Source organism: Acipenser ruthenus, chromosome 18 (assembly GCF_902713425.1).
Source record: "Acipenser ruthenus chromosome 18, fAciRut3.2 maternal haplotype, whole genome shotgun sequence".
Lineage (NCBI taxonomy): Eukaryota > Metazoa > Chordata > Actinopteri > Acipenseriformes > Acipenseridae > Acipenser > Acipenser ruthenus.
The window spans coordinates 9,839,485-9,856,589 of record NC_081206.1 but is presented as its reverse complement, the minus strand read 5'-3'; the positions used below and the strand labels follow the sequence as shown (position 1 = coordinate 9,856,589).

At 40.3% G+C, this 17,105-nt stretch overlaps 2 protein-coding genes across 2 annotated transcripts; one reads left to right on the top strand and one right to left on the bottom strand.

Annotated features, from left to right (window-relative positions):
• Positions 1-824: 824 nt before the first annotated feature.
• Positions 825-10,232, top strand: LOC117417750 (uncharacterized). The gene is made up of 6 exons (XM_034030043.3): positions 825-1,135; positions 4,779-4,895; positions 5,656-5,692; positions 6,412-6,479; positions 7,443-7,507; positions 8,955-10,232. Exons 1-6 carry the CDS (start codon positions 1,093-1,095, stop codon positions 9,225-9,227), a joined length of 603 nt encoding a protein of 200 aa, XP_033885934.1. The 5' UTR covers positions 825-1,092; the 3' UTR covers positions 9,228-10,232.
• A 2,517-nt stretch (positions 10,233-12,749) lies between these two features.
• Positions 12,750-16,154, bottom strand: LOC117425931 (ammonium transporter Rh type B-like). The gene has a single exon (XM_034043256.3). The coding sequence runs from the start codon at positions 16,146-16,148 to the stop codon at positions 14,721-14,723; it is 1,428 nt and encodes a 475-aa protein (XP_033899147.3). The 5' UTR covers positions 16,149-16,154; the 3' UTR covers positions 12,750-14,720.
• Positions 16,155-17,105: the final 951 nt, after the last annotated feature.

Genomic DNA, 17,105 nt, shown 5'->3' with positions numbered 1-17,105 from the left:
ATTTTGAGAACTGCTGGTTCAGAATAACTGACACACTCACCACGTGGACATCAGCGAAGGAATCACCACAGAGAGGTGGATGATGCAATCAGGGGGGATTCCCCAGTGCTGTACAGTGCTCCAATAGAATCAGGCTATACGATGAACAAATCAGCCCTTTAGTTTTACCTGTGTAGATAGATATACGATGGTCCCTACCATTAAAGATTGATTTAAGGAATGTTTTCTTAAGGACTTTTTTTTTTTTTTTTAAAGCGTGTTTGCTAAACATGCTCTTAGATTATTAAACAGTGCTTTGGGACTCACAGTGATGATGCAAAAAGCCTCATGTAGGGAACTAACTGGAAGCATCTTGTGATGGTCTTTAATAGAGAAAATATTATCATGAACCAGGCTGAGCAGAAACTTTATGAACAAAACTATCAAGGATGTGAAAAACGGAAAACTGGAAACTAATTACATGAATGTAGGTAGCAGAATGATTTCATTTTGCACACCCTTTAACTCCGGAGATCCTCTGGAAACTTATACAGTGTTGTGGTCTCAACTTAGCCCACCAGACATTACAAAACCCACATCACACAGTCCGACTCACGTGATAGGTAGGCTGAAGTGAGTTGCTAGCAGGGGCTGTTCAGGTCAGGTGCTCACAGAAGTGTGAGGGGGTGTTCTCATGGTGTGTGCCTGTCTGTAACTAGTATAGCTGCCCTGTCACGATAACTATATTCACCAGCATTATGAAAGAAAAAAACAATACAACCATCCATTTCCGCAGCCCATTGTCTCTCTCTCCCTCTCAGGAAGAGATGCGGTTTGCTGCAGCTTGTTGGTTTTGCACAGTCTTCAAACTGCAGATCTGTGCACCGAGCAAGAAAAAAAAACGTGCACCTGCAAGACACCATCATTCTGGGGTCTCAGCACTGCAGAGCGGAGGTTCAGCCAGTAAATAACATATCTATCTATATATACACATGTATATCTATATGTATTGAAATATTCAAAACAACTCATTAAGGAAGGTATGAGTGGCTAGCCTCCTATACAAAAAGGTACGGCTAACTTTTTGGAGAGCGTTCGGGACCAGTATATGAAATGGCAACTGGTGTCAATAACAACTGCACGTTTTGCTGTTCAGGTAAGTGTGTGAAACTTCTGCTATTTTATCCTGGGCTCATGTAATGTTTTCTGGAAGTGATGCGTGAAATCTGTTCGCAAACAACCGACCGATCTTCTTTCAGCGGACACATTTAATGAAAACGTTACTTGTGGCGAAGTTGGTCTATTTTAATAATCATAACCGTGGCAGAACTAAGTACCGTCGCACTTTAGATGAATCCAGCTTGTTTGCTCCCCATGGATGATTTATATTGACACCATTTTCAGCACCAAATACAACAAGGGTGTGCAATGGAGCATGGAGTCTTATGGTACTGAAAGGTAGATTATTAAAACAGTCTGTATTGTGTATGTGTTGTATCTGCTGCGGTTGATCCCTTACAAGAAACGTGTAAGGCAAATTATAAACAGATACCAAAAACAAATCTAACTATTATATAACAACAACAATAAAAGAGAAATCAAATAGAATATAATCTCAAAGACCACCAAAGTAATAAGACCACAATTGAGGCCGCATATTTACAGTCCACATTTGCTCCTATTGATGGCAAAGTAAAGTCACCTTCAATATTAACATGCAACAGGAGTCTTCTTTCCATCCTTGTAATGTAGGCTGTTCTTTGTGTACCAGGGCTCTGCAAATCAAACATCTAACATTAAGTGAGTCTGTTTCAGTAAAAGGGAGGGCCCTGGTTTAATACATTAAACACTATTGTTTCCTCAAATATACTCACTGTCGGGTAGTAACGCATTACTGTAATCTGATTACATTTTTCAGTAACTTGTACCTGTAATCTGATTACATTTTTCAGTAATTTGTACCTGTAATCTGATTACATTTTTCAGTAATTTGTACCTGTAATCTGATTACATTTTTCAGTAACTTGTACCTGTAGTGGTTCCTTTTCAGACAGGAAACAACATGTGCTAACGGATTACATTTTATGTGAAACAATGATGTAGTCACTTTTAGTCACCTTTATAAGAAGGACTGCGACTAATGCATAACAAAACCAGAAAGCATCTCAACAGTTCAAGTCAAACCCTGCATGTCACACGAACGCTCTTTTCATATCATCCTGCTGGAGAAGGATGTCAAATAAACATCTCTGTAAATTAAAAACTGTGCCTGTGAAATAACTATTTGTTACTCTAACGAGTGAAATAAAACATTCAAAATAATAAGTTGCTGGAACTAGTTACAATTTTGTTCAAGTAACATGAGATTAAGAGATTACTTTTTGAAAGTAACTTCCCCCATTCTGAATATACTAGAGCAACCTTGCCATATTAGTAACCTGATAGTTCTTAAAGCCATACAAACATACCGTATATGGAAAAACTCACTGTAACGTAAAATAAATTCACTAAAACTCAATCGCTTACTGGATAGTAGCAATTTAAAAAAGAGAGACACAAAATAGATCATCTTTATCCCAGCTGCACATCTTCAGGACTGTGCATTTGTGTTCATTAAACAGGTAATTCTTAAACATTTCCGTTTTGCTGTATTTCACTGTATTTGTACTGTATTTCACTGTATTTCACTGTATTTGTACTGTATTTCAATGTATTTCACTGTATTTGTACTGTATTTCACTGTATTTGTACTGTATTTCACTGTATTTCACTGTATTTGCTTTAACCAGAGTGCTGATTGCACGTATAGTCTTTTCAAACCATTGAGAGCCTTGCATGGAGCTCAGTTCAACACATAAGGTTCAAGAGCCACCCATTGTAGAGTATGTACTGCAGGACCCTATAGGAATAGTACATTAGAACAGCTTCTGTTAAGAGCTAACCAAAGCAATTTAAATGCAATACATAGAACAGAGGAAATTCCATTCTGAATCAGCAAAAAAGTCCTGTAAAAGCTTATGTATTTTAACAAGGGAAAAACTTCCTACAGACCAACTCAAATGTATAATATTTTCACTGGAGTGCAAGAAAGTGTTCACCAGTTCAAGAAATGGTCAAACTAAGACGCTTTTAAATAATCAAAATATTGTAGTATAAGTTTTTTTTTACAAGACATCCTCGGTACCTTCAGTATGAAGGTCACCCAGCTATTGAGGTCACATTTGGTTGGGCTCTCAACTGGCCTTTATAGAGAATTTTCCCAGTATAGTGTTTGCTATAGTTTTGTATGGGCCCCGTCCTGTGCTCCTTTTACAGCGAGGTGTTTTATAACCATGTTTTTGTTTAAGTTTTTAAATAAAAACAAAAGCAAGCAGCAGGGTTTTACCAAATGAACGCCGGATGTTTGTGCCGCAAGAACACCAAACTGCTGCAGCTACACAGGGTTTGCTGCAATGACAACGTGCACATTTAAAATGCTAAAGTACCCGATCAGAACGGAGCGCATTGTCTGCTTCAGTCGTGGCGGACGGAGCTTCCTTTAACTCAGACTATTCCATTGCTGTTAACATCACCATATACATACAAAAGAATAATACAAAAATATATAGTGGTCTGCAAATAGAAGTATGATACTTCCATCTTTTAAACAGAGGTGTTTCTAATTTATTCAAAGTGTTTTGGACTCCATAGATTTAGTTTTGATTGCTTTTAGGGAAGTTCTGGTTTTGCATTGCTGTGGTCCTCAAGTACTGCCAACAAGTCCAGGTTTTTTGTCTTATCCAGAAATATTTGTTTTTAACATGCCTTGTCTTTCCAGTGCACATAAGACTTGCAGACAGAGAGTGTGCACAGTGTGTGACTACTGTGATTGCGCTAAAGTCTGTGTTCATCACCAGACCCCATTATACAATTAAAATAATTGCATGAAAAATGTGCACCGTTTGGCGTACTTTTAGAACGTTCTTCTTTGTCAATAGTAATAATTGTGTCAGTGTGTCACCCAGTCTGTCTGACTCCCATTCTGTGTCATTTAAGTTTTGCATATGTGTAGAGAACTGCTTGCCCAATTGCGATGGAACTTGCCAAGAACCTGCTTTTTGCTTTAGTGAGGGTATCACCATCTGAGTATGTGGAAGCTGTCTGTCTGTCGGTCTGTCTGTCTGTCTGTGTTTGAATCCCTGTCTGTACTGAATATCACACTTACATTTATCTTGAGAACCCCTTGTCAAATTCTGATGGAACCTGCTAAAGACATTCTATAGCAGAAATGACTCAGAGTATTCAAATGTGGGGGTGTATCTCTGTGTGTACGTTTTTATATATCTCTACAGAAGCTCTGTGTGATATAACATGTGCTTTATTCAAAACTGCACACGTGAGACCACCATAGGGAATGGAAGTTAGGACATTATTTCATTAGATAACTGCTTTAAAGGGTTCTGAATACAAGCCTGTGCTATGAAGGCACTTTGCCATGTCTATCTTTCTTTGATCTCTCCTCATGTATGACAGTGTTGTAGTAAGCCGTTACCACAGAAACAAATACACAGAAAACATACAAACTCGGGGTAGCACACTACAAATCTTACCGAGTCGAATAGTCAAGGTTAGAATACTCAAGCAGTTGCTGCTGCTTTGAAATGGAAATGTGTGATTAGTCCACTACCAGTTTCTGAGGTCAATTCTCACTTTTCTAGTAGACTATTCAGAGCTACTCCAGATACAAACCTGCATTTCTGATCCCGAATATGTGATTGGCTCTCTCTCCGATTCCTGACTCTCTGTGATTTGTCCTCCAGGTTACGGAGTTTTCCTGGGATCCTATCAGCTGTGGGTAGTGGTAGCTGTGATTGGCTGTCTTCTAATCCTGTCTCTGTGTTTGAGCATCTTGTGCTGTCTCTCCCAGTACACCACAGGTAACGAAAAGCAATCTCATTATCCAACCGAAAGGAATCCACAAGCAAGTGTGTTTGTATTTAAGAACAGTGAAGGCTTAAAACCCACTGTTTTCACTATTACTAGCAGTATTAGCACTAGTCCCCCTGGCCTTGTGCTGAAGAGCTTGCATTTCTTGTTTTTTAGCATCCTCATTCAAGATGTGGACCCTTATGCACTGATCATGCCTGACTGTCAGCCTGTCACACTCGGGGCAAATGATAACATTATATAATCAGATACATGGTTGATTTGCTACCAGTTTATCTGTTCTATATGGTATTTCTTGCACTTCCACTTTGATTCAGGTTATTCAAATTTTTCAAACACAACGCTACATGCATGCAGATTAACGGCTGCATCCTGGTACCTAATCCTCTGAGATCCAATGGCATTATTACAGCTGTTATCATAGGAGCTCTACTGCCCTTATAGCACAGGAAGTGATGAGGTACCAGGAAGCAGCAGGGCTGCTTGTTTTCATTGTAATGGTGCTGCCTTTGACTATTCATTGCATGATAGAGAGAATGTGATTGGAGTCATATAACAAAGTATTGTCAGATATGGAATCACATGTAAGCTAGATTTTGCTGTCAGACTGCTCACATCTCTTAAAGAAAAAGCAGGGTTTATTTTAAAACTGCTCAATTTGAGGAACCCACGCACTGTGAATTCCTCCCACTGCACGGCACTACTAATAAACTGTGATAAAGCCTGCTTTCTCTTTCTCTGTCATTTTAGGGGGCGGCAACACATTCCTACCTCGGTTTCGTAGGAGGTCAGTACCTAATAATCGATTGCTGTGTCATTTGGAGACCCTGCTCTGTGAAGATGCTAATACTAACTGTTTTAAGGAAGAGCATGTCACTGTCTAAAACTTCTTTAAGCAACTGTTCTTAGTCTAACTGACTGTGCAGAGTTATTGTATCAGATGTATTGGCCTCTATCAAAAGGTTGCTGATTGGGGGCTCCCGAGTGGCACATCCAGTAAAGGCGTTCCGCGTGGAGTGCAGGATGCGCCCTATAGCCTGGAGATCGCAGGTTTGAATCCAGGCTATGTCATTTCCGGCCGTGACCGGGAGTTCCCAGGGGGCGGCGCATAATTGGCCGAGCGCTGCCCGGGTAGGGAGGGCTTAGGTCGGCAGGGCAATCCACGGTTCACCGCGCACCAGCAACCCCGGTGGCTGACAGGGCGCCTGCGGGTCTGCAGTGGAGCCATTCAGATCTGTGTTGTCCTCTGGCACTATAGGTCTGATTGCTTCGCTGTGGATCCGCAGTGCGAAAAATGACAGCTTGGCAGGTCGCCAAAGGGTTGCAATGGTGAATCGGGATTAATAACACAACTGGTGATTCCAAATTGGGGAGAAAAATGGGGTAACATCATTGGCAACGACTATATTTAAAAAAAAGAAACTGTACGGTAGTGGAGGCATGTGAAGTTAACGAATATTACCCACCCTGTCTAATTGTTATTTAATGTTGCTGCTGTGGTTGCAGTTTCAGTCTGAAGCTGAAGGACATGGAAGAGAACCCCATCTACGGCAACATCAACTACACACAGGGCCGTGAGTGTCAGCCTGCTCCTCTTTACACCTCTATAACCGTGTCACATCTACACCTGGGTTCAGTCAGCACACTGAAAAGTTTGCAGAAAGATTACATTCAAATACAGGAAGGTGACAATTCCTGAATAGGCTTGGATAGTTTATTAAACAGTAGATCTCTCATTAGAGATATGTCTGCCTGGCAGTGGATTGAGGCAGGTAAGATCGCTAGCAACCAACCGGGTTGAAAAAAGAGAGATATGTTATTATTATTTATTTCTTAGCAGACGCCCTTATCCAGGTCAACTTACAATTGTTACAAGATATCACATTATTTTTACATACAGTTACCCATTTATACAGTTGGGTTTTTACTGGAGCAATCTAGGTAAAGTACCTTGCTCAAGAGTACAGCAGCGGTGTCCCCTACCAGGGATTGAACCCACAACCCTCCGGTCAAGAGTCCAGAGCCCTAACCACTACTCCACACTGCTGATGTGTTGAGTTTTCAGGAACAGTCATGTGCAAATGCATTAGAATACCCCATTGCTTCTGTTATGTGTATGAAATCAAACCGCTGGAACTGAAAATATTAGAAAATCGGCAAAATAGGCAAATGAGTCATTGCCTGATTTAATTGACGACTTTTATAGGCCACACATGCAATTCATTTAAAATAGTAAGATAAAATGAACACATAGCCTCACATGGTAAAATGCAAGAGACTTTTTAGAAGTGGTTTATTATGCCTAATTAAAGCACAAAGTGGTCTAACATTTTCACACATGAGTGCTGTTTCTATATCACTGATTACTTAGCGAAATGGAAATTCTCACACAGGTTTTCATGCCGGTAGGTTTATAAAGGATGGAAATGACACATCTTGAGGTGTTCTTTTAAATGTGTACACTACTGCATCAGTCCTGGTATCTGTATAAACAAATGTGTGTGTGTGTTGATTAACTGCTTCTTATTGATCTGCAGGGACTGAATTCCCTCTGAACAGCTCCAGTACTAATAGCCAACAACAGCAGAAAACCAATCCACAGGTGAGAGCATTGCCCCTGTCTCTCTAACTGCTTCAAGGTCTAGGAATAATTCAACTGTTAGTGTAGTCTAGGAAAAGCAATTGCACTCAACACAGCAGACAGGCATGTCCCTGTATCATTTTTGTAGACATTTTCCATACAAGTTATAGAAGGTTTCTGAAAGAGTTATGAAACCGTGTTGAAAGAGTTGATGTTATATTACCTCAAGCCAGCCTTCTTTCTCTAACTCCCTCCCTCTACATTGGTGTCTAAACACACACCACTAGTTCAAACAGTGTAACACACAACTTAATAATTCAGCAGCACTGGACTGCATTACAATTGAAAGACACTGAGAAAATGTAATACTAAAATAATCTTTAAAAAAAATCTTTGACAAATGTTTCAACTAAAAGTCTGAAGATATCAAAAACTTTGTAAAATCTTTTTTCCATTATAAATGAGGCCTCTCAAAGCGAGAAGAGAGAAGCAGGGGTGTAAATTAAGAGGCAGCCCAGAGCTAGAGGAGGTGCGGGGAAGACACGTGAGGACTGTCTCATTCACATTCTCCAACAAGATGTTTTCGTTTGAATGTTCAGGGCTTTCTGATGTTTGTGTTTGAATTCGTATCACTGAAGGAAATGGTCTCATTTCCTTTTGAAGCAGGCGGCGCTGAAAAAGTATAAAACGACTTTGAGGTGGGGTTTGAGGTGTGCACAGAGAGAGAGAGACAGAGAGGGAGAGGAAGAGAGAGAGAGACAGAGAGGGAGAGAGAGGGGTGGTGTCTGTATATACAGTGAATACACACCCATTACAGTTTTTTTTTAATTTTTTTGCCCCATGCCTTGAATAATGACATCTCTGGAAAACTCATTTCTGGTTTGCCATGCTTTTTAATATGCTTTATTAAACTTTGCCCTTATACAATTGTTAGCTTTTCTAAGGGTGTCTACATCTGTTTTCTTTAACACTGCACTTGTAACTTGGCTAGGAAACCTGGTTTAAACATTTATTTGAGCTTTGAATAATTGATTTTTCTTGTATAAAAAAAATGACCAGATTAAATTCTGAGGCCCATACAAAGTTTAATCACAACTGGATAAGCGGGTTTCAAGACCTAGATACAAATATGTGTGTGTGACGTGAGTGCCTGTGGGCTGTTCAGGATCTGGATTTGAAGTGTGTCTGTGGCATGCTGCGGAAATAAGAAGCGTTGCAGGTGTTGTGTGTTTCTCAGAACTCTCTCTCTCTCTCTCTCTCTCTCAGCACTGTTCAATTTCCTGTGCCTGACCTCAGCATCTGAACGCTGTTTAACCCCAATACTAGACACCTGTAGCACTCCTCTCATTTATTATAGAGCTTTTATACTCAATTCCCAGCTCAGACTACACTCTTCGTTTGGTTGTCAAGAGGTGTAGTTTTAACAACAAGTTTACTGTAATATGTGCGTATTTCTCTCCCTGCTCAGGTGGACTCTAGAAAAAGACAGGACTGTTATGCCAACCTGCAGCTGAAGGCTCCAAAACCGCAGTCCGGCCGCAGCTCTCCTCAGATCCAGTACTCTGATGTAGTGACTCTGCCACGGGTCAAACTGGGCCCAGAGTCCATCTGGAGCCAGACCCACGAGCCTGCCCACCCAGCAGAAGACACTACCTCCCTCCACTCCGACCTGTACGCCTCAGTGGAGTCCGAGAGGGTCAAAGCCATCTCCGAGAACAAGGACTACGCCAATCGCATCTGAATATGGACCACAGCTGGTCATACACATCTGAATATGGATCACAGCTGGTCATACACATCTGAATATGGACCACAGCTGGTCATATACACCTGAATATGGACCACAGTAGGGTAGACAATGTATATATTGACCTCAGCCAGTCTTCTCTTAGATTACATTCATCAGTGAGTCTGAGAAGAGGACTGTACCAACCTCAGGTGAATATGGATCAAAGCTACTCAGACACTGTAGATATGAACTAAACCAGTCTTCCCTTATATTACAATCTTGTAGTCTGAGACCACAGTTTATATACCTGAACTGGATTTCTTTAAACTGGGCTGATACTGTAGATATGAACTGCCACAATACATCTTTTATATTATATACTGTAATCTGTGAAGCTGTTTCTTAGAACGAGGGGCTATGATGATTATGAATCTCTGAATGTGAGGTGAAGCCAGACATATGCTGGATTGACTGTAGTCACACAACTCTTATATTGACTGACCTGAGAAGAGTTATCTGTTATGAGTTTCTAGCTGACTGACAGACTTCAAAGCAATTTCATCTTGGTCTGTCTGCCGCGAATGGAAACAAACAGGACTGATTTAAAAACCCTTTCAACTGCAGAGGGGGACTGAGGTGTCTTATATTACCTGAGCAAATAAACTGCAGCTCATTTTACATTGAGGACCATACAGAGCAGATAATCATAATCTCCCGTCCTGATTTCAATGTGAAAAAGGAAAAGCTGTTATCTGACTATAACCTGAGAAAATGAAGTATTAATTAATATGGAAAAAAGAATACTGTAGATTGAAAATGATATGATGTCACCATACCGGTATATAGAGATTGCCAGATATATTGTACGATATACAGACGTGCTCAAATTTGTTGGTACCCTTACAGCTCATTGAAATAATGCTTCATTCCTCCTGAAAAGTGATGAAATTAAAAGCTATTTTATCATGTATACTTGCATGCCTTTGGTATGTCATAGAATAAAGCAAAGAAGCTGTGAAAAGAGATGAATTATTGCTTATTCTACAAAGATATTCTAAAATGGCCTGGACACATTTGTTGGTACCCCTTAGAAAAGATAATAAATAATTGGATTATAGTGATATTTCAAACTAATTAGTTTCTTTAATTAGTATCACACATGTCTCAAATCTTGTAATCAGTCATTCAGCCTATTTAAATGGAGAAAAGTAGTCACTGTGCTGTTTGGTATCATTGTGTGCACCACACTGAACATGGACCAGAGAAAGCAAAGGAGAGAGTTGTCTGAGGAGATCAGAAAGAAAATAATAGACAAGCATGGTAAAGGTAAAGGCTACAAGACCATCTCCAAGCAGCTTGATGTTCCTGTGACAACAGTTGCAAATATTATTAAGAAGTTTAAGGTCCATGGAACTGTAGCCAACCTCCCTGGGCGCGGCCGCAAGAGGAAAATCGACCCCAGATTGAACAGAAGGATAGTGCGAATGGTAGAAAAAGAATCAAGGATAACTGCCAAAGAGAAACAAGCTGAACTCCAAGGTGAAGGTACGTCAGTATCTGATCGCACCATCCGTCGCTTTTTGAGTGAAAGTGGGCTCCATGGAAGAAGACCCAGGAGGACTCCACTTTTGAAAGAAAAACATAAAGACTGGAATTTGCTAAAATGCATATTGACAAGCCACAATCCTTCTGGGAGAATGTCCTTTGGACAGATGAGTCAAAACTGGAGCTTTTTGGCAAGTCACATCAGCTCTATGTTCACAGACAAAAAAATGAAGCTTTCAAAGAAAAGAACACCATACCTACAGTGAAACATGGAGGAGGCTCGGTTATGTTTTGGGGCTGCTTTGCTGCACCTGGCACAGGGTGCCTTGAATCTGTGCAGGGCACAATGAAATCTCAAGACTATCAAGGCATTCTGGAGCGAAACGTACTGCCCAGTGTCAGAAAGCTCTGTCTCAGTCGCAGGTCATGGGTCCTCCAACAGGATAATGACCCAAAACACACAGCTAAAAGCACCCAAGAATGGATAAGAACAAAACATTGGACTATTCTGAAGTGGCCTTCTATGAGTCCTGATCTGAATCCTATCGAACATCTATGGAAAGAGCTGAAACTTGCAGTCTGGAGAAGGCACCCATCAAATCTGAGACAGCTGGAGCAGTTTGCTCAGGAAGAGTGGGCCAAACTCCCTGTTAACAGGTGCAGAAGTCTCATTGAGAGCTACAGAAAACGTTTGATTGCAGTGATTGCCTCTGAAGGTTGTGCAACAAAATATTATCATTTTTGTCCATGCCATTTTCATTTGTTTTATTATTTACAATATTATGTTGAATAAAAAATCAAAAGCAAAGTCTGATTTCTATTAAATATGGAATAAACAATGGTGGATGCCAATTACTTTTGTCAGTTTCAAGTTATTTCAGAGAAAATTGTGCATTCTTCGTTTTTTGTGGAGGGGTACCAACAAATTTGAGCACGTCTGTATGAAACAATATATAGTATGTTGCAAAATATATTTCAAAAGTATGTATTTCAATATGTTGATAAATACATGAAAAGTGACAATTCTTTATATTGTCTCGTATATTACACTATATATTTGATGATACAGAGCAGTAAAAGCATTATACTGTGATGCATCCTACATCCTGATTCCTGTTATAATGTGTATATAAATGTAAAACTAGAAAGAATAAAGTGAAAAATAAAACACACACACACCAACCCATGTGCTGCTGGTATATTAGAATATGGGACCATCAGGTAGGGCTGGGAGGGAAAACAACCTGTTTGAAGAAAGGTCAAAATAATCAGGTTTGCATTGGCCAGAAGACTTGTGTTTTCATTTGATTTTGTACAAACACAGTAATAAGTAACTAATATCAGATATGAGTCCAGATTTATATCATAAAAACAGACCTAATCGGTTTCCTATCATATCATGCCTGTTTCTGCTGCAGCTGGTGTGTTTACCCTCTTACCTCTTCATATTGCTATATGATTGGTGCACCTCAAAACAAGTAAATAATATCTGAGTGCTGATCATAACCTGTTAGCAATATAAATGTATCCAGTGTACAAGAAACTGCATAACTAGATTTGACCACATGGTGTCAGTATTATGCAATAAAAACACTAATTTAAGCCTTGACTTGGCATAGACTCCACAAGGTGCTAGTCTTTAGGGGTGTTAATCCGTTCAGTCATTCCTGTTACACACCACTGGTGCAGAGAGGAAGGCAGAGGATTGTGATGACAAGTTCAAGTCCATCCCAAACATGCTAACTATTTGAGATGAGGTTGTGTCTGAAGTCTCTGTCAGGACCCTGAACCCATTGGCCTGCCTCTCTGACAAGGTGGGTGGGTGCGCTATCATCATGGGAACAGCCCTCTCCACCAGGGTACAAGGGGGTCTGATCCGCAGCAATGCTTAAGGAAGCTGAGGCATCTTTACAGCTCTGGCCAAAGGTTTAGCATCACCTTGAATTTTAGGATTGAGACATAATTAAAAAAATACCAACTATATGAACATAAAATTTAGATCTTTTATTTAACATCATGTAAACAATGAAACTACAAAATGAAATCGCAAAAGTCTACTGGAAGCCATAATAGTAATAGAGGATTTCATGTTAGGTTTGTAAATGTCACATTTTTGAATTTTTGTCAGTTTTTCGTTAAGTATACGGAAAACTGCAAAGCGATATGTAATTCAACATGTATATGCTGCAGGGATCACATGTCACATCACATGATCAATCTCTAAATCAGGACGATTCCAAACTAATCTGACAGGCAGGTGTCAATTGCATTGTAACTCACAAGACCCTTTGTAATACACAATCGGTGTTGGGGAGTAATGCAGTGCAGGCAATCCATTACTGTAATCCAATTACATTATGCAGGAATTTGTAACTGTAACTGTAGTGGTTCATAGTTACTTTAGTTACATACACAAGGGACTATGGCTAATGCATAACATGAGAAGCAGAAAGTGTTTCAGCAGTGCAAGTCAAACCTACAGGATCACCCTTTTATATCATCTTGCTAGACAATGCAGTCAGAAGAGGAAACAAGGGGGTTCAAGCGCTGGATCAACAGCTAGAAAATTCAAGCTGCAGCCTGTCCACACCAAATAAATATATCTCTGTACAATGTAAACTGTGCCTGAGAAGTAACTATTTGTAACTGTAGCTAGTTACAATTTTGTTCTAGTAACTTGTAACTGTAATGGATTACTTTTTAAAAGTAACTTGTAACTGCCCACAGTATTATCCTCATTTTTAACATGATATGACTTCAGCTGCTTCTGCTGTTATGGTCTAAGAGATCGCTCTTGCCCCATTTATGGCTCATTGACGTCCACAATATGGCTCTTTTAAAGTATTCATTTAGAGTTTCTAATGGGTTTGAAAAGGCTGCAAGGACAATCTGTAGTCTTAATTTAAAATGCAGCAACACTGTTTAAACAACTAAGCTAAAAACAACTGAAGCGGTGCCTGAGTGAAGATCCTACTACACTTTAGTAAATCAACCTTTGTATATGATATTACGATTTCAGGGAGCAAAGGTAGTCAGAGTGTGGGTCATTCAATTCTATGAAAGCAATAAACTTGGTATAATAAAGTTTTGATGACACTTGGTGCAAAGTACCAGTCAAAATATGGTGAAACTTGCCATCCTTATTTTTTTTTCCTTTTTTAAGTTTATTACTGAAATTGAATTTGCAACATCCTTGTAATCTTACTCTAGCTGTGTTTTTAAATATCTGCATATCCCAATAATACTTTTAAGAACAGAATGATTCTCAGTGCGGCATATCAATAATGCCAATAGGCAATAAAATACATTTTAAAATATTGTTTAGAACTCCGATTAATAATGCAAATAAAAGGTAAGTCATCCTTAACTATGAAACAGTTGATAGTGCTACATTTAGAAATACTAAAATAGATGTTTGTCATTGAATTCATGAAGTTTCTTTTTACATTTCTTAATATCGATTCAAAAATATTTGATAGAACTAATGTAATATTAATTATGCTAATATAGTAAATAGATTTATTGATTACAACTCCTTTAAAGTATCAATAATACTAATAAAAGGGAGTATTAAAGATTTTAAAATATTCAAAGTGCAAAAGAGTTCTAACCATTATACCAAGACATCAATCTTGAAGGTACAAACCCATACTTAAATATGATAAACACATACCTGTATACACAATAAGCCACAGTGGGGTTTCATTAGAGCATTTTACAGCACCAGGGAATCCACCTGGATTGCATCACGCACTTATTTTTAGGGAAAACAGGATAGCTGGTTGATGTTATCCAGGGTGGCTTCCCCAGTGCTATAAAATGCTATAAAAAATCCACGCTGTATCCCGATGGGGTACAAGTTTATCAAATCAACACCGTCATTTCTAAGTTACTTATTACAAGTAAGAAAAACTAAAATAACACCTTCGTCATACAGCTGTCTCCCCTAAAGTCTCCACGTCAGTCTTTGATCGCCACCATGTCACGATTCCTTGTCGGCAGCATGTTGTTATCGAACTCCTCTGGCACCTCAAAGTAAAGAGTGTCATCAAAGCAGAACTCATCGGGCGGCTGGGCAAGGACAGGCAAGCTCAGGACCAGGCCGGTCAGAAGCCCCCCCACAATGGACACTCCAATCGAGACCCCAAGTGCTGCGACTTGATAAAGGGCCTGCTCCGACGCACTGCGACCTTCCCCAGGGTTCAAACCAGGAATGAGCTCCTGCAGCTCCTTCAGTCTGGGATCCCCTTCCACTGGCGCCCGGTGAGCGAATGTCTGGTATAGACTTGGTCCGTAAGTATCTTCGCTTGCAATAAGGATGCAGATAATGCCAGCCGTGGTAGAAATTAACCCAGTCAAGCCATGCAGATTGTGGATACCGCATTGATCCTGGATTCTTAACTTCTTGGCCATAAAGGGTGTCAGATATTTGTAGCCCAGCATGCATGCTGTACATCCAATCATCCCTAATGCAAAAGCTCCTACTGGACTGATCATCATATCTACAGAAGCTCCAACTGTGACGCCACCAGCTAGGGTAACATTCTGGATATCTGCCATGGTTAGCTTGCCCTTTCTGTTCAGCAGTGCAGAAAGAGCGAAGGCTGTCAGGGTAGAAGAGCTGAGTCCTATGAAGGTGTGGATGATGGCTCTGTGTTGGTCATCTCCAGGTAAGGTCAAGGAAGAGTTAAAGGAGGGCCAGAAGACCCACAGAAAGAGAGTCCCCATGACCGACAAGATATCAGATTGATATGTGGTGCCTTCTTTGGAATGGCCTTCATTTAGACATGGTCGGTAAAGGACGGCGCTCACCCCAAGCCCAAAGTAGCAAGCGAAGATATGGATCATGATGGTGCCACCAGCATCATTGATCTTCAGGTATTTCAGGATGGCCCATTCTGTGACTGCAAATATTGGAACTTCTAGAAGAGCCATGACCAGGAGCTGGATGGGACTCGTACGACCCAGGATGGCCCCAAATGAAATGAGAACCACGGCGCATGCAAATTCCGCATTGAGAAGGTTGAAGACACCCACGTGGATCTTTCCATCGTGATAGAATTGGAAGAAACCTTGCACGACGATGGCCCACTGGATGGCGAACGTGGCCGTCAGGAAATTAAAGACCATACCTCCGAAGCCATATCGCTTCATGAAGGCAAGCAGGCAGCCGAATCCTATGAAAATCATGACCTGCACATCCACAAAGAAAGGATACACGTGGTACACGGAGTTCTGGAGAGGATCCGTCTGGTTGGTTTGATGAGCAGCGTTTGTGCTGTCATCATAAGTCACAAACACGGCATATAACACCAGGAGGACAACTTCAAAGATCGCCACCAGTACTGGCAGCCGGCATCGCAAACTGCTGGAGAATATCTTGGTCATGTTGCTGCTCAGTTCACAGGGAATGTGTCTCAGTTCAGCTTTATCTCACAAAATATGTTACCTTCCTGATAAGTTTGGCAGCTGTTATTGGTTGAAATGGGACAAGGAACACACAGCCCTGTTTTGAACTTTGAGTACTACTCTGTGTTTATGGTTAGCTAGGCAGTGTCTTTTGTTTTACATTATTATAGACACATGTTATCTGGAAGACAGGCATGACAACCTTCAGATTAGATTCCACTGAGGCTTCAGATTGCATATTGCATTTTTTGGTTATTTGTAGCTCTGTGTTTCTTTTCTCTTCCTATTTTAAATGAATTGCAGGTGTGGCCTGTAAAGTCATCAATTAAACTAGACAATCACTAATATTTGCCAAGATTGTCAGTTCCAGTCATTTGATTTCATAGCACAACAAATCAAAGCAACATAAGCAACGGGGTGTTCTAAAAAATGTGCTCGCTGCTGTATATCTTCTTATTTCTCATAAGAACAGCTGTGTAGTATCTCACAATAAACTACAGCAAATCAACCAAAGATAACGACAAATCTGCTTAGCAACACATTCCTCTGGAAGAACATCTCTCATCTCGTTCAGCAAGAAAACACAGGGAGCTGTAACTTACAGAAACGACCTTTAAACACACCCATAGGCTGTAAAGCTGTAGCATGTTGATTCGCCCCCTGAGAAAGACTCCGGAAACATTCAGCTCTCCAGGAATATCCACACGTGAGCCAAACTTCACTAAAGACTCATTACCTTTGCTTTTGGGGGCTGATTTCTTTCCCTTCGATTTTATTATGCTTGGGATCATTCTAAGTGGTTCTTTTTACAATTGCTCAGATTGCGCTATTAGTTTTTACTAAGTTGTAAGCCTAACTGATACAGTGAGTGTGTGGGCACCGTGCTGCTTGCCTTGGGAGGATTCATAAAGAGATCAAATAGAAAGAAAGAAACAT

What these genes read in the sequence shown, in the direction of transcription:
- LOC117417750 (XM_034030043.3), top strand. Translation starts at nt 1,093, where the DNA reads ATGGCAACTGGTGTCAATAACAACTGCACGTTTTGCTGTTCAG. An exon ending in TCTCTCCCAGTACACCACAG is followed by an intron (nt 4,896 to 5,655) that starts GTAACGAAAAGC and finishes CTGTCATTTTAG; the next exon opens with GGGGCGGCAACACATTCCTA. An exon ending in AGCAGAAAACCAATCCACAG is followed by an intron (nt 7,508 to 8,954) that starts GTGAGAGCATTG and finishes CTCCCTGCTCAG; the next exon opens with GTGGACTCTAGAAAAAGACA.
- LOC117425931 (XM_034043256.3), bottom strand. Translation starts at nt 16,148, where the DNA reads ATGACCAAGATATTCTCCAGCAGTTTGCGATGCCGGCTGCCAGTACTG.